This window comes from Coturnix japonica, chromosome 3, assembly GCF_001577835.2.
Source record: "Coturnix japonica isolate 7356 chromosome 3, Coturnix japonica 2.1, whole genome shotgun sequence".
Taxonomy (NCBI): domain Eukaryota; kingdom Metazoa; phylum Chordata; class Aves; order Galliformes; family Phasianidae; genus Coturnix; species Coturnix japonica.
In genome coordinates, this window is record NC_029518.1 from 95,210,240 (window position 1) to 95,238,022 (window position 27,783).

At 42.9% G+C, this 27,783-nt stretch overlaps 2 protein-coding genes across 5 annotated transcripts; one reads left to right on the top strand and one right to left on the bottom strand.

The window, feature by feature from the left end:
- GPN1 (GPN-loop GTPase 1) lies at positions 1 to 13,005 on the bottom strand. Its single transcript, XM_015859507.2, is given in 15 exon segments — positions 1 to 1,469; positions 1,760 to 1,873; positions 2,315 to 2,405; positions 2,910 to 2,949; positions 4,087 to 4,169; positions 5,228 to 5,374; positions 6,599 to 6,644; positions 8,385 to 8,479; positions 8,572 to 8,650; positions 9,187 to 9,224; positions 9,952 to 10,018; positions 10,771 to 10,810; positions 12,512 to 12,605; positions 12,679 to 12,768; positions 12,770 to 13,005. Coding segments are annotated over 15 exon segments (1,326 nt in total). The 5' UTR covers positions 12,980 to 13,005; the 3' UTR covers positions 1 to 1,377.
- On the top strand, positions 12,814 to 27,719 carry ZNF512 (zinc finger protein 512). Of its 4 annotated transcripts, none has more exons than XM_032443412.1 (14): positions 12,814 to 12,832; positions 15,384 to 15,448; positions 16,570 to 16,778; positions 17,839 to 17,928; positions 19,078 to 19,173; positions 20,439 to 20,563; positions 20,907 to 20,993; positions 21,719 to 21,817; positions 22,512 to 22,679; positions 23,931 to 24,122; positions 24,658 to 24,759; positions 25,927 to 25,989; positions 26,426 to 26,524; positions 26,999 to 27,719. In XM_032443412.1, the coding sequence occupies exons 2-14, from the start codon at positions 15,435 to 15,437 to the stop codon at positions 27,293 to 27,295; spliced, it is 1,641 nt and encodes a 546-aa protein (XP_032299303.1). In that variant the 5' UTR covers positions 12,814 to 12,832; positions 15,384 to 15,434; the 3' UTR covers positions 27,296 to 27,719. The 4 variants fall into 4 exon arrangements, with proteins under 4 accessions (XP_032299303.1, XP_015714989.1, XP_015714987.1 ...); XM_015859501.2 differs by lacking the exon at positions 12,814 to 12,832 and adding an exon at positions 12,882 to 12,992; XM_015859502.2 differs by lacking the exon at positions 12,814 to 12,832 and adding an exon at positions 12,882 to 12,992 and having other exon boundaries at positions 17,842 to 17,928.
- The last annotated feature ends 64 nt before the right edge of the window (positions 27,720 to 27,783 follow it).

Consider the following 27,783-nt stretch of genomic DNA (forward strand, 5'->3'; position numbering starts at 1 on the left):
TCTGCCTGAAAAGCACTCTTTGGATCACCTTTATTAAAGAAATTAAAATCAGATGAGAGAGGAGAAACATTCCGGGCTTCGTATAGGACCACTGAAAAGGAAAGGTGCTATTAAAACAATGTCAGAGGAAAAACAGGCTCCTAGGAAAACTAAATATCTGTTCAGCATCACGAAACATCAGTGCTGGAACGGCACATAAGAAGTAAGAAACTTCATCAGCATCATTCCAGGTTGCTCAGTGTCCGCAGACTGCATTGTATTCAACTGCAGGGGATACAATCGGCGCACCTGCACATCCCCCACTGCCATCTCTTGTAGTAGCTTGGCTCAGGCGGACCATACATAGGTCAAGAAGGATTGAAACAGAAAGAACAAAGTACTCGGATATTTTAAGCTTAAATATATATATATATATAATTAAAAAATATGCAACTGTTTTAGCTGGAATAATTTTGGTGTAATTGTTTTAAATTTCTAGAGGATTAAGGAGGAAAGGAGATCCCAGTATAGATCACAAAATAATTCTTTACCCTCATTTAAGTATAACTGTTTTTATCTACAAGTGGAGAACCAGAAGTGAACCCGCCCTTTGCAAAGATGCAGTTTCCGTGTACATGCCTAATAGTGCCTGGAGGACCTTTCATCATTGAGACTGGTGGCATAAAGTGGCTGCAGCAGTTTAAGCCACTTCCGTATTCCAACACGCATGCGTGTTGCTCATGAAAGATGACTTCATTAGCGGACCTGGTGGTTCAGAGTGGCTTCAGCAAGATGCATGTTAAGGACTGAAGGGCCGATGACATCAAGTCTTGGAGGGCTAGTGGAGCAGAGCAGTTACACTCAAATCCATTGCTGGATCTGATCAGTGCTCATTGGTATCTGAAGGGTGGGGGTCAATGGATGGGGGCTCTGTTCAGAGCTGCCCAGCAACAGGACAAGGGGCAACAAGCACAAGAGAAAACAGAAGTTCCATACAAACATCAGAAACTTCTTTACTGTGAGGTTGGCAGAGCTCTGAACAGGCTGCCCAGAGAGGTGGTGGAGTCTCCTTGAGATAACCAGACCCACCTGGATGCTTTCCTGTGTGACCTCCTCTAGGGAACTTGCTTCAGCAGGGCTTGGACTGGGGGATCTCCAGGGGTCCCTTCCAACTCCCAAGGTTCTGTGATTTTGTAGCAGACAGCCAAATGTGCAGTCAGTTGGGTAGAAAACCCTCCACTCATACGACCAACATATACTGCAGGAAAGTACAATATATCAGAGGAAGCTGTTCAGAGACTTCACACTTCAAGCATGTTTCCATGCAGCTTTCTTTATGCTGTTCCTTTACTGTTAATTCCACTCCAAGGAATTTCAAGCCATTTATTTCTGGGTGTCTCATTCATTCTCATTGCTTTTTCTCTGGTATCTCATCCGCGTTTCCTGCATAAAGTTTTTGAAGGCTGGTTCTTCATGACTCTCCTCTGTAACTGGGAGGAAAAAAAATATTCACAATTCAACACCATTTCAGCATTTGTTCTGTTTGTGTTCCTGAGGAAAGCTAGAAAGATGCTAGTCTGAGCAACACCACAGTCCCTTTTGTCTTCAACTTCTGAGCACTGCAGCTGGGCTTCTGCTACAGATTCAGACACCTTTATTTAGGTGACTGAATGTTTGCTTTTCTCTTAGGCTCTCATTACAGTCAATACAGTTAATACAAAGGACATGTCATGCCTAGATGAGCAGCTTTTAGATCACATAACATCTCTCATTCCCTTACCTTCATGGTCAATATCGTCAGTATCACTCTCTTCTCTCTCTTCTTCATCCTCATCAAGATTTCCTCGTGTTAGGATCAGCTCAGAGGGACCCATTGCAGAAGCATCATCAGACCCTTAGAAAGAACAGAAGTGGTTATAGACAAAACATCACACTAACAAATAAGTTAGAAATGGTCAGGGCATGAGCTATGTGCATACTATAAATGCCTACTCTAAAGGAAATCTGTAAGATTCAGGACAGACTACATCAGCACCAAACTGAACTTCACATAAGGCAACAGCTCAATCAACAGTTTTCTCATATTCTAATTTCATTTTCTCATATTCATATTTCATTACTCTGAGAACATGCACTGCTTTATCTACACACCAGGCTTTCTTCTTTGCATGTCTGTGACTGACACATAGTAGAGCTAAGTCTGATCCATCTCGCAGGGACTGAAGTCCCACACCACAAAGATGAACACACTTGCATGTTTTTGCAGAGGAAAGCTCTATGCGATTTGTCAAGGCAGACTCTTCAGAGAACTTCATTTTCAATCCTGAGAGAATACCTGCAAGTGTGTTGCCCTGCATACACACAGGGCCCATGTCCTTCCGAAGGCGCTCCAGCTGATCTCTCTTGTGTTTATTTTCAGCCTTCTCCTGTGGGTAGAGTTACAAGTGGCTTCTGAAAACATTTAAAATATATCTCCCACAATACTCTGTCCCAGGGGCAAAAAAAAAAAGAACAACAACCCAGAAAACACGAGTCAACAAGCAGGTCTTACATTGCAGCTGAAGTTACACGAAAGAGCCAGAACTCCACGTGAGCAGAGTTACTCATTCTGGCATTCCAATTCAGTCTTCATAATGAATTATCAAAGTCAAAACTGTGCATTCGACTAGTGCAGAAATACGCCCCAGTATGCTTGAATTATTTAGCACTAGAACAGAGAGCAACATCTCTTCTACAAAACATCCCTGTTTTTGTGAAGATGTGCTCCACCAAATCTAGGGGAAAAGGTCCGATTGGGAGCTTCGGGGCAAGACTTTTTCTGCACTTAATATTAAATGTAATGTTACAGCCTCACAATGTAGAGTCAATTCTGCACATAAAAGTGACTCTGATATACACCGCTCCAGGCTACAGCAGTTAAAAGTACGTACCAATGTTTTCCTCAGGCGCTCATATTCTGGACGATACTCCCTGCAAAGATAAATGTACACAGTGCATTCATTCTCAGCCAATACTTCAATTATATTAAGAAGGAATCACTTTGGAGGCTTGTTTCTATCCCAAACTAAGGGTATTTCTTACCAAATGTCTTCTGAAACTAAAGGATGCAAAATAAGTGAATATACACCATTAAAGTGCCAAACCTTTCTCATGCAGTCTGGTTAGATTACAAAATAAACGTTGGAAAAAAAACCCCAACAACCTAGCTCTATAGAAGGAGTCATTACACTGCCATAACCAGCAGATCACTCACTCTGACTAAACTAGAAGAGGGGAAAATTAGATGTTAGAAAGTAATAATTTTCTCAGAAAGTGGTGAGACTCTGGCATAGGTTGCTCAAAGAAGCTGCAGATGCCCCATCCTTGGAGGCATTCAAGACCAGACTGGATGGGGCCCTGGGCAGCCTGATCTACCAGGTGGCAATTTGATCTAGTGCGTGGCAACCGTATCCAAGGCAATGGGGTCGAAACTGGATGATCTTTAAGATCCGTTGCAACCTAAGCCATTCTACTATCCTGTGAAGTTCACAATAAGCTCTCTGTGAATCCATCTAATCTGTGTGGCTGGCTCTATACATACATGACATCCAGTCTCCCTATTAGTTTGATTTGGGGAGCATAAAGTTACAGCAGCCTTTCTCAGACTGCCTGATCCAGCATGATGTATTCTCCTCTAAAAATAATATACAGTCTGTCTCAGCTATCTCCACGTAATCTAAACTCCTAGATTTTCTTTCTAATGTCACAGAGCAATTTAGCAGAATTTCGTGAGGAAGAATCCAGTAAATCCATCAAGTTCTCAAAGAATTCTTGAATTTCAGCTCACTCACCTACTCTGACTATCTCTTTATGAGGACAATTCAAAGCTTGATCATTATACAGAATCAGACCAAAAAACTGACTTCAGAATTTGCAAGCACAGTTGGCTTTTACTTTTTTTCCCATTGAATAGCACAAAAAAGTTCACCACTCTCTTACATTTCAGTTTATTAGAAAGCTTACCTTGGCTTGAAAAGTGAACACTTCTTCAAATCAAAGGAGTAGTTCAGCGAATCAGTTATTTCAACAAGTATTTGGAGGGTCAGGAATCAAATGTTATCAACTTACCTCTCATATTCTTCTACAGCTTTAGAGAGCTGAACAAAAAAGTCATCCAGTCCTGTGCCTAACACAGCAGAAACACCAACCACCTGTAAAAGAAAACCATACATTAGAACTGAAAGGTAACTGAAGTGAGTTTTTAGGTCACTGACAGAGCTGGAAAGGCCAAACAATGTCTTTGAAAAAATACCTGTGGGAATCCAGTGATACCCATTTCCTCCCCCACTCTCTGCTTTTAAATAAGGCAGGGAACTGAGTTTTCCTTCCCATTCTATAAAATTGAACACATCACATAAAAATGAGCAAGATGGGGCAATTGTGATAGTTTCACACTGATGGAGCTCCATCACTCCACTCTCTCTCCCATCTCAAAGGAACTGAGGAAAAGTATAATGATAAAAAAGGGCTCAAAGGCTGAAAATTACAAGGAGGTTATAGCAGCAGACAGAACAGACTCAGCATAAGGGCATTAATGTAACTTATTACCAACTACTAACAGATGACAGCTGTGAGAAACTGGTCTTCTTGGTCACAAGGGCACTCTGCTGGCTCACAGGCAACGTGTTATCCCTCAGGACACTCCACTGCAGCAGTTCAACTCCTAACCTGTTCTGGTGCATGTGGTCATTCCTCCCCGGGTGTAGGACTCTACACTTGCCATCATTGAACCTCATCAGGTTCCTCTGCCAAACTCTCAACCTGTCCACATCTCACTGAACGGCAGCATGGCCTTCTTGTGTGTCAGCCTCTCCTTCCAGCTTTGTATCATCAGCAAACTTGCTGAGGGTGGACTCTATCCCTGCATCCAGGTCACTGATGTAGATGTTGAACAAGATCAGGGAACAGTGCTACTTGCAGACCTCCAGCTGGACCCTGAGAATAAATTGCTCCAGCCTGTCGAGAATCTTCTGAAAGGCAGCAGAGCACTCCACACAGTTTGACAGCAACAGCAAACTTGCTGAGGAGGCACCCTATCCCTTCATCCAAGTCACTGATGGATAAATTAAAGATTACTGGACCCACGGAGGGCACCACTATATACCAGCCACCAACTAGACTCCTTGAGTTTTCTCTTCTAAAGGCTTTTGTGAGAGGTATTTACAATTAAAGATAAAATTTAAAAAACAAAGAGAGAGAGAAAACTTACCTTCAATGAACTGTAAAACTCATCCAGCACTAAGCTCATAGAACGAGTCAGGTTACTGACGTAGGAAGTCTCTTGATTCAGTGCATCCTGAAAAGTCTCAAAGTCCTGCATCCATTCTACTGCAAAACTGTGATCAATTATATCTGTCTGGAAGGAGAAGTCAGAGTTATCAGGAGTAATAAACGATTCTTTGTCCACATCCTAACGCTAATTAAAAAAAATCACGTTAAACTTACTCACATAACACTGATCCTTTCAAAACATTCAGCCCTGATCTGCAGTTTTCCAAGTTCTGTTTTTTTTAGTCTAATAAACTACTTCAATACAAGAAGAGAAGACAACACCTATCTCAGTTCTAGGGAGTGTTTAAGAAAACAACTGAAAGCCTGGCAATAAAAAAATGGTATGGCTTACTGAAAGGCATCCAAAAATTGCTTTACAAAACAGCTTGATTTGCAAATATTACATTTTATGATTGAGGTGTGACAGGAACAGATTGAATTTTTTATTGACTGTCCTGGGAGCTGTGGGACACTTCTATGTTAGGCAACATGTTATAGGACCTTTCAGCTGTGCTCTGACCTAAAGAACTTACAAACTAAACTCAGAGCAAGATCATGGACACAGAACAGGAAAGATGGTTCCATAAGTTTACACAGATTGATAATTAAAGTCTATTAAAGAGTTCTATAAACATATCTAAGTACATATCTAACCACTACAACACAAGCATCTAAAACTGATATATTTCATTTCCCAGAACCAGTAAGAAGGAGTAAAACAGAAAAAGGAAGTATGTCCTTGTATTCTTCAAAATACTTGTGACAGAACTGAATCCATCAAGGATCCAAACACTGACAGTTTAGAAATGCTCTGATTGAGTTCTGTAAGTAAAATTGAACCAACTCTGAAAGCTGGTATTTTTGTCCTCTGCAAATCCAGTATTTCTTAAATATATGTCACAGAATGAGTTGGGTTTGAGGGAACCTTAAAGATCACGTAGTCCCAACCTCCCTGCTGTGGAGTGGGGGAGATGAACATTCCAAGCATGATGTCTAATTTGAATGTTTGGGTCTAACTGCCTGTCCCTGTTTTTTCTCACTCCTTCTTTTGACTGGTTAAAGATCTTTTCTAGATTCAGGTTTCAGCCCGTAGCTCCTTCCCAGCCTTTCTTTTCCAAAAAAAAGCCTGGTCTGGTGGTTGGTGACCCTGCACATAGCAGGGGTTTGAAACGAGATGATCATTAGGGTCTTTTTCAACCCAGGCCATTCTATGATTCTATGATTCCAGCAAAAGATGAAGACACTACAATAAAACAAGCTGAAGAGAACAATGCTGTACTGGAACTTAGAATCCATAGCTTTCACTTACCTTGTTCATGACAACAATAAAAGGTAGCTTCGTCTTGTATAGAATACTGAAAGTTTAACAACAAAAAAAGAACTGTTAAAAAATACGTTAATACTCATTAGAACAGATACAAATATTAAGCACAAAGCAGGCAAGACTTGTGCAAAACATTCCAAGATGACTTCCAGATCTTTTCTGATACCTAAACTATTTTGTGCATCCAGTAGGGAAACATGAAAGACTATAATAACTAGGTAATAACTAAGAGAGCAGATATTAGTGCTGTTGCGATAAAGTAACTTTTAAGACACTGCAAAATACTGAAGAAAGATATAGTATGAATTCTACCACGATTTATCAGCTAGGATGCTTATAACCAAGAACCACATTCAGTCCTGACTAGGAAAACTGAATGGTTTCACAACCAGTTTGCCTGAAGAGTCTAGTAACGCTGCCAGAAAGAGCAAGTAAAAGCCACAGACTGTAAGATGTTAGAGCAAAAATGGGGTTTTTTCAATATATAATATCTTGTTGATAAAAGAAATGTTGTAGATTTTACTAGACAAGCTACAGTAAGTCATAAACTCCAAGAACTGCTGAATATGTTTGGATGAAATTCTCAGTACTCCAATTAGATTCAGTAGCATGAGATGCTATAATGATACAGTGCTGTCTGATTTGTGTAACAATTTGGGAACAAAAGAAAATTCAAAACGAGCTTATGAACAATCACATAAGCTTGAAGTGATACATTTTTCTTACTTCTACACTGATTTCTCCTGCTGGGATTTGTCCCCACTAGTATATTCATTAGGTGCAAACAAAACACCGCAGCACTATAGTAGTGTGCTCAAACAAGTACAAACCACAGTATGAAAAGCATCAGAAAGTTCCACGGCTGCACACAGCCCTATATGTTGTCATAACAACACCTTTAAATCTCTTTGGAAACTTTCTAGTTCAGTAGATTTTGTAAATGAAGAGATTACTATGAAGAATGGTTGAGGCAAGTGGGCTTGTTTAGCTTGGAGAAGGCTCCAGGGAAACCTCATTGTGGCCTTCCAATACTTGAAGGGAGCGTATAAACAGGAGGGGGAACGGCTGTTGAAGAGGGTGGACAGTGACAGGACAAGGGGGAATGGTCTTAAACTGAGACAGAGGAGATTTATCTTAGATATTAGGAGGAAGTTTTTCACCCAGAGGGTGGTGACACACTGGAACAGGTTGCCCAAGGAAGTTGTGGATGCCCCATCCCTGCAGGCATTCAAGGCCAGGCTGGATGTGGCTCTGGGCAACCTCTTCTGGTAGTTAGAGACCCAGCAAACAGCAGGGGGTTGAAACTGGATGATCATTGTGGTCCTTTTCAACCTTTTCAACCCAGGCCATTCTGTGAATCTAGAAATCCAAAATGCTAAGCCCCGACCTGCCAGAAATTTAAGTTAGAACCATCATTTCTCAGAGACAGGAAGAAAACTGAACTACAGTCAACATCTGGAAGAAGTGCATTAAAAGGATTGGGATTCACGTACTTAATAATTTGTCAGCTCCATTATTTATTGTAGCAACAGAAATCCCTTATTCAAGTCAGCAAACAGACTGAATATAGCCACAACAACATTCAAACTACACTGTAAGCCCTGGTCCTTCCTATCAGCCAAATTCCCAAGAAATGAGTTGGACATATTCTCCTCAACTGAAAAGCTCTCTGGATGAAGTCTAAACAAATAGTCATTCTTTCACCTCACCAAATAATATCAAGGACACAAAGCACTGAAAAGAGATGGTTTGCATATTCAGCTTTTCTTACCTGCAGGCATACAGCATGTTGGACATAAAGGTGATAGGGTTGGTACTGCGAGAGGTGTCCATCACATAAACAACCACTGAAGGAAAAGAGGAAGCCTGGAAAAAGATGGCAAAAGGCATCTTGATTAGAAGAAGGCAGGACCATTTTTCACACAGCCTCAATGTCAAGTCACATAGGATACACTTACCAGTGCCTCAGTTATGATGGTCCCTGATGCTGACCATGTGAACACCTCAATCTGTCCAGGTGTGTCAATGATAACATACCTGTTGAGAAGTCACCACCAACAAAAAACACAGGGAACATTAGTCAGGCACACGGTGCTGCTGTGACCAGATTACTACATGCAGGGAACAGCAAATCACATTCTTATTGTATTACAAATCAGAAAAGCTGTTCCCAAATAGTGATGAGATTTATGAGCATAGCTGAAAAATCCCTGTGTGACTTTTCTGAGAAGCACTCGCTCTCTTAAGATTATGTTAGAGGCAAAGGCATTAATTTCACACATACTATCTCCAGAACCGAAACTAACTGCTGCCTGTTTAAGGAGTACATGAGGAAAAACAATAAAAGTCTGATGCAGGATGAGAAAAGCAGATCTAAAATCAGTAGATATTTCTTTGTAATATGTATTGGAAAAAAAAGACCAATAATCTGTTCTAATTCTATGCCGTTTTTCCAGATAAAATTTCCTCCAAGGCAGAAGAACAACTAGGAAACACACAGAGATCCTTATTGTGGATGTCACATATCTTCCCACATCGATTCAGAACAGTAAAACCTGGTAGAAGATACTCACTTGGATGCGTTTTGCCGTTTCTCGATAAACTTCATCACCTGATTGAAAAGCAGCAGAACACCTTGTAGTTAGGCTCCAAACAGGGAACTTCAATAATCATTTTGTAACAGAAGCCTCAACCTTAGCTTGTACGGCTACTAGAGCTATTAGACATTGATATTAGAGCTATTAGACATTGATATGTCTCTAAATCTGAAGATGGAAACAGATAGCAAATACTCGGATACTGTGAAACCTTCCAAAAACAGCCTTGATGTTAGCTGTGTTCTAGTACCTGGTGAAACAAATGATATAATGATGTAATGCAGCTGTTCTCCACCTATTTCCTAAGAGATCTGGCACTTCTTTAACATCTCAAATAAGGTTACCAACCCAGTGCTGATTAACACTTAAGAGAAGATAAGGTTATCAAATAAGATCAGGGAAACTTGATCAATCTCCAAAAGTGACTTCCCTACTTCAAAGTCAGAGCTATAATGTACAAGTTTTCACAGCAAACACAGAAACAGAAGTTATATGACTTAAAGTTCTGTGCATGAGGCCTCTACATTTCACATTGCAAAAAACAATAGGAAAAGAATAAGGATAGATTTCACTTAATTAAGAGCTACTGCAGTTTGGCTGCTTTGCAGAATAGGGAGAATGCACTGACTCTAAATAAATATTAGAAGGTTAAACAGTACTTTCTCTAGATAAACAAAAAGGCACCTACAGCCTCCAGGCACAGTATTCATAGCACAGTATCACATAGGAGCAAACTCATACCTGATCAAATCTTGTAGCAAAAAGATTGAGAGAGGTCACTATTCCACCGTTCGGGCCCAGCCCATACCTAAACACTTCATTCAGGAAAGCAGATGATCACGCAGACCTCAGAGAGCTTACTTTTAACATTCTGATAGTTGGCCTTTTGCAACGTACACTGCATACCTTACAGAAAAAGACAATGCTCCACATACACAATTAAGTCTTCTAAGTGCTGCTGAGAAAGAATGGGAATGAACCCTGTAGAGGCACTGTGAGCATCCTGAAGATGAAGACCTGAAAATTCCTTTCTGTGCATATGGATCAGGCTACTGATTATGTTCACAGACACAAATACTCTTTTATTACGTCATCTAGTTTCTTTACTGCATAAGAACTAGCAGTGACTTGCCATTACACGCAGTACTCAGGGTCATATTAGTCACACTACTATGTCGAATCCAAACACTGTACACAACATAAACCTGCAAAACCTATGACTTAAGCTTTGTGGGGGTGATGAGACACTGAGCAGGTTGCCCAGCGAGGCTGTGGATGCCCCCTCCATGGAAGCACTCAAGGCAAAGCCAGGCTGGATGAGGCTGTGAGCAACCTGGGCTAGAGGGAGGTGTCCCTGCCTACAGCAGGGCGTTGGAACTACATGAGCTTAGAGGTCCCTTCCAACCCAAACTGTTCTATGATTCTATAACTCATACTATGTGTAAAAGCATACTACTAGGCAGAAACACCTGTAGCACATGAGAAGAAAATGACCCAAGGTGCACAAAAATCTTGCTCCCGAGATTTCAAAGATCATTGTAAGACCAAAAGAAAGGATACTGCTTCATGACTTCTTTGTACTTCACAGTGTCCCGGATATCTAGAATGGGAGCAAGCATAAATTGTTTCAGTACACTTAGTTTGAAACAGTCGCCTTTAAAGCATCTTTGTTTTTAAGGTATTATATCCAAAATTCACGTCTTTTACACTGCTTAAGAAGTTATTTGTTAGCATACAACCACTGCACAGCTCTGAGGATAGGAAACCTAATCAGACCTGCTAAAATGTTCACTATCAATGACAAGGAGAAGAAAAAATAAAAGCCATGTGCATTAAATCGCACTCCAACTCCAATACTGGGACAGTTCTTATTAACATCTTACTAAATGACTTGGATTTAGGACGAGGAGGTGCTTTCAGCATCTTTCCTGATGATACTAAACTGGGAGGACTCTGTCAAGAGCAGAGACACCTTGCAGAGATCTAAGCAAACTAAGAAAGCTGAGCAATCACCAGCTGCATGAAATTTAACAAGAGCAGGTGCCAGATTCTGCAACCAGGAAGGGACACCCCTGGCTAAACATACAGCCTGGGGGATAAGATGCTGAGGAGTAACCCTGCTGAAAGAGATTTGGGGAATGTGGTCTATAGCAAAGCAAACATGAGCCAACAGTGTGCTCAGGCAACCCAAAAAGGCAGCCATACCCTAGGGCACATCTAGCCCTGCACTATCATCCAGGCAAGGGAAGAGACTGTCCTGCTCTGCTCTACCTGGTGTGGACTCACCTCAAGCACTGTATACAGGTTTGGGTACCACAATATAAGGATATAAAAGTAAGATATTGTCTAAAGGAAGGCTACGAAATGATGAAGGGTCTGTAGAGGAAGATACATGAGGTGCTGCTCATGTGTGTTCAGCCCAGAGCAGAGGAGACTGAGAGGACTCACTGTGGCCTACAGGTCCTCACAGGGTGCAGAGCAGCAGCACTGAGCTCTGCTCTCTGCTGACAGTGAAAGAACCTGATAGAATGGCATAGAGCTTCATCAGGGGAGGGTCAGGCTGGATATCAGGTTCTGTACCAGCGTGTGGTTGAGCGTGGAACAGGCTCCCCAGGGCAGTGAGCGCAGCCCTGAGCTGCCAGAGATCGAGGAGCATTTGGATACTGCCCTCAAACACATGGTTTGATATTTTGGGTGGTTGGACTTGATGGTCCTCAGGGGTTCCTTCCAACTCAAAATATGATTCTAAATAGACCAAAAACAATTCAGCACCCACAACAACTTACGGTCCTCCTCAATTTAGGCCTTGGCACCTTTTAAAGAGAACAAACAGCCTAACAGAGTGTGTGCTGAAATACCACCTCCTCTTCACAGAGTACAAGGAAACTTAGGTTGGATATTAGGAAGCACTTCTTTACAGAAAGGGTAGTTAGGTACTAGAATAGGCTCCCCAGGGAGGTGGTTGAATCGCCATCCCTGGATGTGTTTAAGAGCTGTTTGGATGCGGCGCTCAGGGATATGATTTAGCAGAGGGTTGTTAGAGTTAGGGTATATGGTTTGGCTGTGGTTGAACTTGATGATCTTCAAGGTCTTTTCCAACCTGGGTAATTCTACGATTCTCTTCACAGAGCACAAGGGAAGCAGCACATCAGAACAGCTTTACCTCGTTCACAGCACAAGGGACCCGCTCCCTTCCTGCAGACCCTACAAACGCGACCCAAACCCCACCCCGTTCCTCCCCCGCCCCATCCCGTTCCTCCCACCCCATCCCGTTCCCCAGCCCCATCCCGTTTCTTCTCACCGATGTTGGCCGGGAATGGCAGCTCGTGCACGGCGGGGTCCAGGTTGATGACATACGGGGGGCAGCGCTGGCCGTGCAGGTGGGCAGCGAGGCACTGCGGGGACACAAGATGGCGTCAGGCCCCATAAGGCTGGAGGTAACACATCATTACCCGGCACCACAATTACCTGCACGAAGGTGGTTTTCCCGGAGCCGGCCATTCCCAGCACCAACACACACACCGGCGCCGCCGAACCTCCCGCAGCCGCCATCTTTCCCAGCAACCCCTTTGTGTTTCCGGGGCGAGATCCGCAGCTTTCCGTTACAGGCCGGTAACGTCCGGTGAGTTGCCCGTAGCTTCCGGGGTGTGGCCGGCAGTTGGCGGCCTGCTCCGTGCTCGGTTCGGTGTTGTCCCCTCGGGCTGGGAGCTGGCAGACGGTTGGAGGTGACCGGGTGGTCGTTTGAGGGGCCTTGTGGTGGCGTCGCCATGCCGGGCAGCGCAGTGAGTGCTTGGTGGAGCCCCGTTGTGGTGTTGGAGAACCGGGGGATGGGGAGGGGGAACGGATCGCGGTGATTCGGGCCTTGTTCATCCGATTAACAACGATAGGGCCTGGGGGGTGGGCTTCAGTTAGTTCAGTTGGATCTCTTAGCAAAGTAATGCAAACACGAGCCTTCAACTGGTTTTTCATCTAGAGGAGAAGGGGGAAGTGTGAACTATTGTCTGCTCCTATACATGTGTTAGAAGCCAGGAGCATGGAAGGCAGATTGATGGTGATTTTTCCAGTAGGTTTTTTTAATGGTGAATTGTTTTTGCCTTGAAATTGCATATCACAGAATCATAGAATTGTAGGGGTTGGAAGGGACCTACAGAGATCATCGAGTCCAACCCCCCTGCCAAAGCAGCTCCCTACACCACATCACACAGGTAGGCGTCCAGGAGGGTCTTGAATATCTCCAGAGGAGACTCCACCACCTCCCTGGGCAGCCTGTTCCAGTGCTCCGTCACCCTCACTGTAAAAAGGAACTTCCTATGCTGTACTTTCATCCCATTACCCCTAGTCCTGTCCCCACGCACTACTGAAAAGAGACCAGCCTCACCACTATGGCTCCCACACCTCAGGTATTTATAAACCTGGATCAAGTCCCCTCTCAGCCTTCTTCTTTCAAGGCTAAACAGACCCAGTTCCCTAAGTTTCTCCTCATAGGGGAGATGCTCCAGGCCCTTCACCATCTTAGTGGCCCTCCGCTGGACTCTTTCCAAGAGATCCCTGTCTTTCTTGTACTGGGGAGCCCAGAACTGGACACAATATTCCAGATGAGGCCTCACCAGGGCAGAGTAGAGGAGGAGGATCACCTCCTTTGACCTGCTGGACACGCTCTTTTTAATGTACCCCAGTATGCCATTGGCTTTTTTGGCTACAAGGGCACACTGCTGGCTCATGGTCAATCTGTCGTCCACCAGGACGCCCAGGTCCCTCTCAGCAGAGCTCCTCTCCAGCAGCTCTTCCCCCAGCCTGTACTGGTGCATGCAATTATTTCTACCCAGGTGCAAGACTCTACACTTGCTTTTGTTAAACCTCATCCAGTTTCTTACTGCCCAGCTCTCCAGCCTGTCCAGGTCTCGCCTATTCCCTGAGTTGTTGCAGCACCTGAAGTTTCTCTGCGTATTTGTCGTATTTTTATGTGTTCTTCACATTCTGTTCCTCTCCTGTTAGTTAGTTGTAACATTTATTTCTAGTAACAAACGTAATAGTATGGTCTAATTTGCAGCGTCTCAGGCACGGACTCAGATGTGAACGATCCAAATCGTTTATTACGAGTTCTCACATCCCTTATATACCTTCACACGTCGTTATTTCCTAACTTTCCCATCCTCCCTTAAAACTTTCCGAAACACCTTATATGTCAACAAAGCATTCTACAAAACACTTTTCAACTGTCCATGCAGGCACATAACCAATCAGAGCTGTGAGACTCTTCTTCTCCTTGCAGAGGTGTCCTTGGTTCTCATGCTGTTTATCTTGCTCCACAGCTGCTGCTCTGAACAGCTTTTCTTGTATTCCCACACTAATTGATAGGTAGAAATAGTTACATATAAGGAAAACAAGGTAACTTATCCATCATTGAGGCAGGAAAAGACCCAGAAGATCTTTAGGCCCAACCATTGCCTAATGTTACCAAGTTCCCCACAAAGCTCCAAGTGCCACATAAGTAGCTTCAGGGATGATGACTCCACCATTTCCATGGGCAACATGTTTCACAGAATCACAGAATGACCCAGGTTGGAAGGGACCTCAAGGATCATGTAGTTCCAACCCCCCTGCCTGGCAGGGCCACCAAACATCCACATTTACTAGATCAGGTTGCCCAGGGCCCCATCCATGTCTTAATAGGAGCATAAGAAGCAGCAAGTGATAAATGACCAAAAATCTATATTAAAAAAAAAAGTTTTTCTATGATGTGAATAAAGGCGACAGCTGAGCAACTTGTGGAGCGTGACAAAATAATTGAGGTGAAGAATGAAAAAAGAACTCAAAGGGCACAGGGACAGCATTCTTGGCATGGAAAATGCAATGATTATTATGGAAAAAGGTACCAGTAGGTTACAATCTAAAATACTTGTCATTGTGTGATAAGATATGGGCATAAAGCAAGTACTGCTGAATTAGAGACAAAGAAAAACTCCATCATGCCCCAGTGCAAGGAGAATGTTTGGATTTCATATGGGAAGTGGAGGGAGGCTCAGCACTGTTCTGATTGGAGTTCTACTTTAGCTGGAATTGAAAGGGTTCCTTGTTTAAAGGATGGTGTGCGCATCCTCAAAGTGCAAATGATTGTGTTTGACTGGAAAGAATTAACTATACTGTTGATTTAAATTGTTCTGTTTTGCCAGGATACCAGAGCTGCGCATCATGGACAGCGGAAGGGCAGGAGGCCACGGTCTATGGAAAACAAAAAGTATGTAATTGTCACGGAGTTCTCTCTAGAGCTCACTCTGGGACAGTGGGCACAAACCCAGGGCAGCAGGAACAAAAGCCCCCCCCCTCCCTTTTCTCTATCGGCACAGCGCTGCGCAGCCCAGCCACGTGCGTTTAGGGAGAGGGGAAGGGAAGGGAGATTGCGATTAGGTCTAACAAAAAATGAAGGAGAAAAAAAGGTGATCTGAGAACGAATGGCAGTTTAATAACCTAATAACGCTAAACAACAACAAGAGAGTTTCAACAAAGAAAATACCAAGTCCCCAATCTCACCGATGGAGCTGTGGAAGGCAGGAAGCTCTGACCAGTTGTCTCCTTGCAGGGAGCCGGGCCAGCAACCCCGTCCCCTTCCTCACTTCCCTTCCGATGCCCCTCCCCACATGCCCATTAAGGCAGCCCACAGAAAAAAAAACTTGTCCCCTTTACTCCCATTATGAGGCATGGTGTTCTGATGTGGAATACCAACACCAACCAAATTACAAAACCATAACAGTAATATTTTGCGTAGACTCTGAAGGCCAAAGTAAAAAGTTGGGATTTGTGTTGGAAAACTGCATCTGACTTTTATATAATAATCTAAACATTAAGAGCTGCACTGATTTTTGTTCGTTTGATGGAATCTCAGATGAGATCCACGCTGGCCCCTGATGGCTTAAAGAGAATAGTTTATTTTTACACTGTGATGAACTTGTGATTGCTCCTTTCATTGAAGTGCTGAGGTAGGATGAGTATCTTACAAACTCTATATTTCTTCACTAGGAGAGTGGTTTCTTCACTAGGAGAGTGGTTAGGCCCTGGAACAGGCTGCCCAGGGAGGTTGTGGATGCCCCGTCCTTGGAGGTGTTCAAGGCCCGGTTGGACGGGGCCCTGGGCAACCTGATCTAGTAAAGGTGTATGTTTGGTGGCCCTGCCAGGCAGGGGGGTTGGAACTACATGATCCTTGAGGTCCCTTCCAACCCGGGTCATTCTGTGATTCTGTGTGTGATTCCTAGTATTCAACTCAAACTCTTACAGATATGTTGAATAATAATAGTATTTAGGATGTTTTGCTTTGGTGGCGTCTTCCAGTTCATAATGAGATTTCAAATTGATGTTTTCCAGGACTAAACAATTTGAGAAGATGGAAACGACTCCCCTAGGATTGAACAGTAACTACAAAGAGACAGCCAGCAACATTTCTTCTGGCTCTCAGAAGAGTCCAGTGAATGGAAGAGCAGAGTCCAGAAGCAAGCGGGCCATTCGCCGGCCTGCTTACTGGCTGGAAATGAGGGGCATACAGAACGATGTGAAAAAATCATCAGATGAAAAAGGTACTCGCTGCTCTTGGCTCAATGCAAAACTATTTTTCCTCTTCCATTCTTTTACAAGAGATGGAGACACCTGATGATTTCTGAAAGACGCGGTGAAGTTTAATCACTAATTACAAGCTTGATAGTGATGCTTATACACTATGAGAGGCAAACTTCCTCCACTTCAGAAGTTTAGGTTTAAATTCTCTGGTGTTATGCAGTTCCTTTTAAGTGACTTGTCTCTTAAAATTAATGATTCTATGAGTGATAACAGTTTTATCTGTAGAAGTGCGTAGGGCATCTGCCAATCATTTCAGCATTATACCATAATAACTTGAAAAATAGAACAAGTAATGCTAAAAATGTACAGCAGCAAATCAGTATGCAGCATTCTGGTTTAGACCAGCCAGCCATACAGATCAACAGAAATAGATGTGCTCAGCACTCACACCAACATCACTGATGGCGTCCATCCCATTTCCCTCTCTGGCTGATCAGCATGGAGATATGTTTGTGTGAAATAAAAAGGTGTATATACACCTATATTTCAAATATATATATGTATCTGTTTGTACATCTGAGTGCAGTGTGAATCCCTCTGTACCTAATCAATGAGGCTGATGGGTTTCACACAAGAATGTATCTGTTTCTTTGAATCCCTATCATGGTGCTGCTGTGCTTGTCTGCACTCATAGAGGGTCATAAGACAATATTCTGAGTACATAAGGAGGAGTAAGTGCTGCAGCTTTCTGGGTCTTTGATAAGCCTGCAAATAGTAGGACAGACAGAACGTTATCCATGTTTTCCCACCTGTCCTTGTCTCTCTGTGCTCCTTTTTGTAAGTGTAGATGAGCTTTTTATGACATAACCTAGCAGCTTCTAGCTCTCTACCAGACCATGGAGTACCTAATGTGAATGGGTCATAAAGCTGTGTACGTAGCTTACTGACATCCAGGCACCTCACGAAAACTACTTTCTTTCCTTTAAAAGTACAAGGAGAAACTGAGGTAGCAGACGGACACAAAGCTGTTATCCAGACCAAGTTTAATAAGACTGAAGCATTTCTTTTCTTGTTTGTTAGCAGAAGTGATTTTGAAAGGCAAGAGGAAATCTGAGCACAGGGAAGGTGAAGATCTTAAAGGCTCCCCCAAGAAGAAGCAGAAGATTTCTGGTAATATTAAATAACTTTTCATTTCTAGTTACAGGCATACAGGTACTTCAGACTTCTCTTCTGTCCAAATGCTGTTCTCCATGTCTTATTTCTGATCCTTTTGTATCCTGTTGGAAGCTGCTGAATAGTGTTTGCTTTACAATGGGGGGTGATTATTCTTATTTGAGTCTCTCCTAAAGTTGAGCAGAGGGAGGGAAAAGGGCAATAGGGTGAGAACAATCTGGTCAAGTTCATTTTAGTTTCCCAAAAGATTCTGAACTAAATAATCAGGCAAATTACTTATACATACGTGTGATGGAACATGGAGCTGCATCAAGGGAAGGTCATGTAGGGGTTAGGAAGAGGTTCTGCACAAAAGGGTGGTGGGTGTGGAATGGGCCCTGAACTGCTGGAGCTGGAGAAGTGTTTGGACAATGCTTTCAGACATAGGGCCATCCAAAAATCAAACCCTATGTGGAGCCAGGTGAAATCAAGGATCCTTCTGGGTCTCTTCTAGCTCAAGTTATTCTATGATTCTGTTCTCTGAACCCTCTTTGCAGGCTCCTGTAAGATCTATAGTGAGATAAAAGCAGGTGTTATTGAGGTGTTTGAGCAGGAGTGTAGACTTCCAGGCGTGACATAACTTTTTTACTCTGCTGCATGGTCTCTCTTCAAGTACTGTTTCTAGCAAGCAGTTCAGGAAACTTGTAGATCAAATGAAGAAAATATGGAGAGAAAATAAGGGTAGAAAATGTAACCCATGGGAAAATATTGAAACAATAAGAGTTGTTTAGTCTAAAGAAAACAGGAACAAGTAGAGAAACGGGTCTGTCCGTTTTGTTGCTAACAAGTTATTAAATTGCCTTATCTATGCTGTGAACTGATGATTATGTTTTGGTGTAAAGAGTTCCCATCCTATGAGCTTTGCGTATGAACAGCCAGATAAATGTGTGAATGAGACTAATTTGAGACTAATGCCTGCAGCTGCAAACAAATGTGGATTTTTGAGAGAGAGGAGAGATTATAACCTTTAAGTTCCTTTTCAAAAGTAAAATGGAATATTTCTGAATGAGCAGTCTTGATACAGAAGGCTGACTTAGCAGCTTCCTAGCCAAGCTCTGCTTTTTGTGTGACAAGGCTCACAGAATTAAATCTCTTGGTCTCCCTTAGTTGTTAAAACAGGAAAAAAGCGGCAGTCTGGAACACAACAAAACTCCAAAACAAAAAGCCACAGTGTTCGGAAGGAACCAGAAACCTACAGCACAGGTAAGGAGGAGGAGCGGGTGCTTACAATTGTTTATAGGGCAGGTAAGAGGTAACTGTGATTCTGCAAGTTCACTCTGAGCAACATCTGATGTTTCCATTTTGTCTTTCACTGTTGAGTGGCTGCTGTCTTGTTGGAATATTGCAGAGCAGCGTTGAAGGGACAGCATGCTGTCTGTAGTTTGACAAGGTTTAACCCTAAAAACAGTGCATAATGGGATAGTGAAGGGGGAATCATTTCACTTAGGCAAAAGCCTGTTAAAATAGTTTTGGTGTAAAACTCATAGAAAGATGTCTACTTTTTTACTCAGCAGAACATATTTGGAGGAAAAACTGTCACACTTACTGTCATATCTCTTCTGGTTACCTGATAGCCAGAGACCTAAACAGTCTATGCTTGAGAATTAGTGTTGTGGCCTTGATTCAGCCTTGGCTTGGTATGCGTAGCTCACAGCACTCATTAATTACTTGTTTTCTAGCAAGTGCACTTTGATTAACGGGCTTTTCTGCTGACTACTCAAGGAGGAACAAACCCTTCCTGTTATGACTGGGCAAAGAGAGCCTGTTTTTATAATAAGATACTTTTATGGTAAGAATTAAAGCAGGTGGCTTTTAAGCCACTTTCTTCCCAGAATTCATATCAGTAATTTATAATCCTTGTGGATAGAGCTTCTCTTTTGCATTGCAAAAGTGGCCAGGCACTGAAAATCATGCCTCACAGGATGCTTTTTCCTGGCTGTTGGGTTGGTGTAGTGGTGCAGCTCTTTTCATTTATGGTGCCAAAATCCCTGTGTGACATAAGTGAAGTTCTGAAGGTTGGTTTGATAGAATCGAGCCATGAACGTTGTCCCAGAAACTCTTCAGTCACATCTGTCACCACTTTTAACAAGTGTTTTGCCAGAAGTGCATGCTGAAGTAATTCAGTAATGAAAATGAATGAAGGAAAAATCTCTGCTGAGCAACTAGAACTCTTCTCACAAGAAGAAAGCGGTGTGGAGGGTTCTTATCCATCTTCCAAAGGGTGTGATGTGTGCCTTGTCACATTTAAAGCTGGTGATGAGCTGAAACTCCTTAAGTAGAGCAGGATACGAGTTTGGTGGCATGTGATTCATTTCCTCCAGGGATACGTTGTACACAGAATCACTGAATCACAGAATTGTAGGGGTTGGAAGGGACCTCTAGAGATCATCGAGTCCAACCCCCAACACATGGATGGAAAAAAGAGAACTTGTGTTTCCAGTTTTATTACAACTGCTTTGTTTTGACAGGTAGTATAGAAGAGCAGTGGTCTTTGGAAATTCAGGACAAAGGTCGAGTTACTTGTCCTACATGCCGGGCTGTGGTGAGAAAGACTGTAGAAGGACTGAAGAAACATATGGCAAACTGCAGACAGGTAAGGAAAAAGAGAGATGTTTGCTGTGCTCTCTTCTGCCTGCACGTGGATTTTTGTTGCAGTTAAAACCGCTTTTGTCTCATCGTGTCTCTAAGCAAGAGGCTTTTATGTCTCTAGAGGCTGCAGGTGGTTCTTCTGTTGCTGGAGTTGTGGCGTAGTGACTAAAGACCTGCCTATTTCATGGATTCTTGAATTGTACTCTCCATAAAATATGTTTTATTTTTAATGGGCAGTTACCAGGCCTATATACAATGTTCCACTCTTGTGCTCCTTTCTCCCAGAGATTTTCCCACTTGTTTGGTTAATTTGCAGTTACACACACGGTGTCCTTATTTCTTCATAGGAAACATTCACATGTCATTATTGTGGGAAACAGCTGAAGTCCCTGGGAGGAATGAAATACCATGTCATGGCAGACCACAGCAGTCAGGTAAAGTAATTACTCTACATCTGAAAGTCTTACAGAGTCTTTTAATCCCTCCCTGATACACACAGAAAGTGAATATTGTGGATTCTATCAAGTTTAGCTGCTTAGATCTCATTTCACGTGTATTTTCATTATTTTAAGGTTGGAGATCTGGAAAAAAAGTAGTAGGTTGGCAGAGATGGGAGGAGTGCTGCATCTTTAAAACAGCAGCTGAATTTTATGCTGGTTATATGTCACGAATAAAAGGCATTCCGAATCAGAAGTTCATTGTTCCTTAGAGTGCACTTTTCAGTCCTTTGCTAGAAAGTAGCTTTTCCTCTTTGCTGTTGCTTTAGAGAAGTGGATGTCTGCTGTTGTCACTGTGAAGCATTAGGACTTCATTTCTTTGGGAAGTTTGGATAATATTTGGAGAAACACATCACTGTGGTATTTTAGCAGTACATGTTAAAGATGTGGGATAAAGGTGAGTTAGTGCTTTCCACAGGCAGGAGGGGTGCAAAGAAATGCACACCCATATCCTTCCTAGAGGCTGTAGTTTGAAAGTACATGCTGTCAAGGCTCTGTTCCAACACAGCTATCTGCAAAGTGGTTTTCAGACTGTTCACTCCTTTTAAAGACAGTTTGGTTTTCCTGGGGTACAGACAAGGGTCACTGTATGGAATCCATTCCTGTAAAATCACAGTGCTGAGCATCCTGCATTTTTCTTTCATCCTTCTGCTGTCCTTTAGACAGTTGTGAAGGAAGGAGGAGAACTGGATGAGCAGCTTGAGCGAAGCCACCTTCGGAAGGTTTTGAAGCGTATGGGAAAGCTGAAGTGTACAAGGGAGGTAAGCTGCATTGTCTTAATCATCCTAAATTGAACAGCAGCAGATGGCACGAACACGTAATACTGTGAAATACATTCTGCTGGATGTGCTTTTGGTGCTGGTAAAAGATGACTTTGTTTTTATATCCAGCTATACTTTAAAGACAGGATCATCTCTTGAGAGACTTTGAAGGAATGCTGTGTTACCAGGAAATCAGTAGGAGGCACTGAGAATTTCCTCTAAACAATTATGAAGCGCTGAGCTCAGAGAACAAATTATAACATAACTGATGCTTGATGAGAACATTCTGAGCTGAAAAACTAGGAGTCTAATGAATGCTAGTTGGATTAACTAGCAGTGTTAGTACTTCTGTTCTTTCCTTCCTTAGTTGTTTTAATAGCTGTAAAGATGTAAGTGACATCTGCATGAACTGTTGGGGTTTATTGCCCTCCTCTGCAGTTTGAGATGTGATCTATATTCTAGGAACAGCTGAAAGTTTTATTTACAATTCCATAGTGCTGCATTCTAGATATTTCAACCACCCAACCAAGTGTTGGCTCTTTCTCTACCCACGTCCTCCATTTGTATCTTGAGATCTTTGTTTTGTGCTGATTGTCTCAGGTTTGTCAGGAAAGCTGGTGGCACTTTTATCAGCAGTGCCCTTATAATCAGTTGGAGAGCATTTGATCCATGTGTTTTTCTTCCATGTTGACAGGGCTGCACAGGCAGCTTCACTAGCCTAATGGGATACCTGTATCACATTAAAAAATGTGGGAAGACTGCTTCTGAGCTGGAGAAAATAGCCATGAAGTGCCATCATTGCGATAAAGCATACAGATCAAAGGCAGGACTTGTGTACCATCTCCGAGCTAAGCATGGGCCGGTAAGTGCTAATTGCTGTAGTTATAAGAATAGTGATGTGATATTTCAGGCCAGTGTGTCCGGAGAAGGGCCACAAAAATAATCCAAGGGATGGAACAGCTCTCCTATGAAGACAGACTGAAAGAGCTGGAGCTGTGCAGCCTGGAGAAGAGAAGGCTGCTGGGAAACCTGAGAGTGACCTGTCAGTATCTAAAGGGGAGCTACAAGAAAGAAGGGGACAGATTCTTTAGCAGGGGCTGTGGTGACAGAATAAGGGGAAATGGCTTCAAGCTTTAGGAGGGTAGAGTGAGGCACTGGAACAGGTTGCCCAGAGATGTAGTGAATACCCTGTCCTTGGAGACTTTCAATGCTGGATGGGCTCTGAGCACCTGATTGAGTGTAGGTGTCCCTGTTCATTGCAGGGGGAGTTGGAGTAGATGACCTTTGAAGGTCCATTCCTACTCAAACAATTCTATGAAAGCACTAGCTGTGTACAGAAGTAAAACCAAATACAGAATTCATTCACTACTTCCCATCAGTAGGCAAGTATTTAGCCATTTCCAGGAAAGCACAGCTTCATCATCTGTAGTAGTGACTTGAGAAGACAAATGCCATAGCTCTGGACAGTCACCCCTTCCTCCTCCCTTTTATTGCTGAGCATGTTATGCAGCACAGAATATCACTTTGGTCAGTTAGGGTCAGCTGCCCTGGCTGTATTCCCTTCAGCTTCCTGTGCACCCCCAGCCTACTCACTAGTGGGTTAGCATGAGAAACAGAAAAGTCCTTGCTGCTGTGTAAGCACTGTTCAGCAATAGCCAATACACTGGCGTCTTATCAAAACTGCTGTTTTGATAAACATAGTACCCTATCCTGTGAAAAAAATTATCTGTCCCAGCCAAAACCAGTGCATGTATAACCTTGTGGAGCTTCCTATTATGTTGTTTGCTCTTAGAAGAGTCATCACTGGAACAGAACAAGCAACGCTTTTCTTGTTGTCCATGTGGCTTTTACAGTGAAAGATGTGGTATCTTTTCAAGATAGTGGCTGTGTGAAACTCTCTGCTTGAGCCCTACTGCTGTGTCTCTGGGTAGATCTGGGGATCTGTCTTGGTAGGTAGTGGGATGCACCTCTGTCAATGAAACACGGCTGCTGCAGCATTTCTGTGAGGGATTTGGTTGAGTATTTATTCACAGTATTTAGCCTAATTGAAATAGGAAGTGTTGAGGGAGGCTTAGCTTTTTTTTCTCTTTGTTTTTTTTAACCTTCATTGTAGGTCACCTTCCTCCATGAAGAAAGAAAAGAGAACCTGAAAGATGCAAAATGGGAGCAAAGTAGTACTGGTAGAGTTCAGAGGAGATCTGCAAAGGTGGCAGTCTACTATCTCCATGAATTAGCTGGAGAAGAACTGGCCAAAGAGTGGCCCAAGAGGAGAGTGCTGCAAGACTTGATTCCAGATGATAGGAAGGTACAAAACCTTAAAAATGCTATACAGTGTTTGAGTCTTTCTCCTTATCAAATGAGTCTTGTAATGGCACCTTTCCAGTGCTGGCAGTGTTTAGTGGCCCTTGGAATTTAACACTGAGGAAATAATATCTTGTGGAAGAGATGAAGTTTTGCACTCTCCCTGATATCAGATTAAGCTGTAACTACATTAGCAGTTACTGTGGTGTGTTTTATTCAGGTAGGCTCTAATGACTTTACAGCTACTATAGCAGTAGCACTTTCATTTCCAGTATTCTCAAGTACAAAAGCAGTTATAGTCAGTATATTGCTTGCAAGTTAGAAGTGTAGTATTTTATCTGGTATTTATCTAGTATTTAGTTCCAGATTCAGTTATGTTTGTAGATGGGTGGGAGAAAATCGTTTATTGAGTGTCTGGCTTTTAGAAGTGCTATTTCACTTTCTAACCTGTCACAAAAACAAGGAGAGGAAAGGGATATGCTTGTCACAATGTATAGCTAGCTTTGCTTCCAGCTGTCAATTCCATCTCTTTATCTCAGCTGAAATATACCCGCCCTGGACTGCCCACGTTTAGTCAAGATGTGCTGTGCAAATGGAAAACAGAAATAAAGATGTACCGAAAAGTCCACTGTCCAAATGAGGTAATTCATTCTGAAGGTTCAAAGGGGGGATGATTTCAGGTCTATATAAGCCAACAACTTTCCACAGCCTTGAAACTGCAGTTTCTGTCTTTCTGCAGAAAGGAATTCTGCTCTATCTCTGTCTGGTTGTTCACTGTAACTAAAACCCTGATTGATCCCTTTGAGTATGCATTTGTCCTCTTCAGAGCTAGTAACTTCCAGAATTAGGCAGCTTTAGGTTCATCTGGGTGCTGGTCCATGTGGAGGTGTGATTGAGTAAAGGAAAAGTGGCAGGTGTACTAAATCTTAATCTTAGAGGAAAGAGGAAACAAAGATGAAAGTCTGAGAGTGAAAGGACTTTCAAAGTAAAACTGAAGTGTTGTACCAAAGCTTGAAATGGCCATTGAAAGGCAGACACATGGCATCCTGGTCTTGGGTTGTTTGTGCATGTGCACGTAGTTTCTTACAACTCCATGTAGTGGTTGCCAGTCACATCCAGTGAAAAGAAATGGCTCCGTTGGCAGAACTATTTTGGTGCTGCATGTGATGCAGTGACAAGGGTCAGTGGTGGCTTTCATCTGGAATTCGTACAGAGACAAAGACTTCCCCCTCCCTGTCCCACTCACAGCGCTCTCCTCAGTTTTCAGGCTCGTGTCATTACCAACTATAAGAATTGCAGTGTGATATCTTATATTCATTTACCTCCAGAAGCAGCTGTCCTAGTTCACCAGGCAGTAACCCAGAATCATGCCTTGCACTTAACCTCCTGTTTTGGGTTCTGAGCTGCCAGCTGAGCATAATCTAGTATGCTGAGACTGATGCCTACAGCTCCATGTGGGGTAGGCCTTAAAGCTGCCTTTTAACTGGGACTGTTGATGTCACATGCAGCTCTCTGCCACTAGATACAAAGTCAGGAGAGATCGTAGTGTCACCCTCTTGTGACATGTGCTTCATTCAGAACAAGTCTATGATCTTACTCCAGCTTTTGGCAGGGGGTGCTGTAACACACTGAAATCTTAAGTCCCTTTTTATCAGAAGTTTTCTGGCTCTCTACGACTTGCTATCTCCTTTCCTCTTCCTGTCTTATCCCTTTGGGGATTGTGTTCCAGAGGATAAAACTCTCTTACCTGGGAAGAAATAATTTCTAACCAGAGTTTTGCTGACACAGACATTTTTTTGCTGTTTCAGGGTTGTGAATCTGTGTACGGCACGCTCTCAGGACTCAAATCCCACCTCGGCACATGTACATTGGTTGGTAGCATCTTTCATACCAATATCCTGACTGTGCCTGTCCATCTGATATATCTTTGTTCAACCCACTGTCCTAAGCAGAATTTCTGATAACTTAAGTGCTTCTCTACATGCCAGTGGGGTTGTCATTGCAAATACTGTTTGAAGGAAGGAGGGAGCATCTTAATGGTATGCGTTTTAGTGAAGCTGCAATCCTACCTTTAGATTCAAAAATGCAAGAGCATTTTTCTACAGCTACAGCATCTCACAGGGCTGTTCTGTGCTTTGTGGATGTAGCTGGTCAATCATGTCACTGCTTCTGTACAGATTGTCTGTTATGAATAAGAGATTCTGCTTCTTGCTGCTATGTTGCATCTATACAAGGCAGACGTACAATATAAGGTGTATCAGCCTTCTGAGGAACAATTGGTGATGTATTTCTTTGTTTTGATGCCAGGGAGATTTTGTGGCTGGCAAATACAAGTGTCTCCTGTGTGAGAAAGAATTCATTTCAGAGAGTGGAGTCAAGTATCACATCAACTCTGCACACGCTGAGGTAAGGCAAGCAGAATCGAAGTCCTCAAGCCTTAGTTTGTGGGGAAGGGGTCTTGGGAAGGAAATGCTCACTGCCTACCCTATTTTACTCTGTCCTTGCTTACTGTTGGCAGCGGGGCACTGAGCTCAAGTGGTTTTTGGTCGCTTAAACAAAGCTATTCTTATTTGTTGGTCAGGGGAGTAAATGTTGTGTCACGTCACAGGTCTTGTCCCAGGTGGCTGCTGTTCAGTTTAGTTTTTCACCATTTTCCCTGCCTTTAGTCAGCCAATTGCTAAGTCAGATCTGACTGTTCTGAGATGGGGTGACACCTGATGAGGAGCTTCAAAGAGCAAAGCTTTGTTAGTCACTCGCTTTTCTAAATCTCACGTTTCAGCAAACGTTTGTCCCACGGATTCAGCTTTCATTATAAGCTCTGTTAACCTTTGTGTGGTATTTCTACCACCAGTACCAACCTGTTGCCTTCTAACCCTCCAGGACTGGTTTGATATGAACACAAATACCACCAAAAGCTTTGAGAAACTAATGAAAATCCGCCAAAGAGAGGAGCAGAGGAAGCAACGGAAGAAACATCCTTTGACCCAGGGCAAAAAGAAGAGAACTGGGTCCTTGGCTACTAAGAAACTCCCCAGTGCTGGAGCTGAGAAAAAGAGAAGTAAGAGAGGCCGTCCAAAGCAAGTGGGCAATGAAAATGAGAGAAGTGAGGAAATGAAACCTCAAGCTGCACGGAGAGACAAATATCCCAAATCCAGCCACAAGCGAGGCCGGAAATAAACCCTAACAGAAGGGAAAGGGTAATCCGAAATCTTTTCACTTACAAGCTCCATTTCTATCAGTCTCATAACCCACAGGATTCAAGATGCTACATATCTACAGTTGCAGCGTTGGTAATGCTGCAGCCTAGAACCCACAGAGCTGCCTTGCCCCAGTGCAATGTGCTTTGTCATACTCACATGTCCATAGTGTCCTTTGCTCTGCAAGTGAGTACTGTAGATGCCTTCTTTGTTACATTACATATTTATTTTCAATACTACTTCTGTTACATGGATGAGATATTTTAGCGGTGGCTTCCCTGGATGGGAAAGAACAGAAGAAGGGGATTCACTTTTTTTTTTTATTAAGTCACGTGTTGGTATTGAATTCTAGGTCGTAGGGAGTATCTTCTTATGCTCCAGAAAAGCACCAGGTATGATAGAAACGAGCACGAAGCAGCAGCATGGGCATTGCCGCTCTGTCAGAGAATGTATTTTCCAGAACCTCTG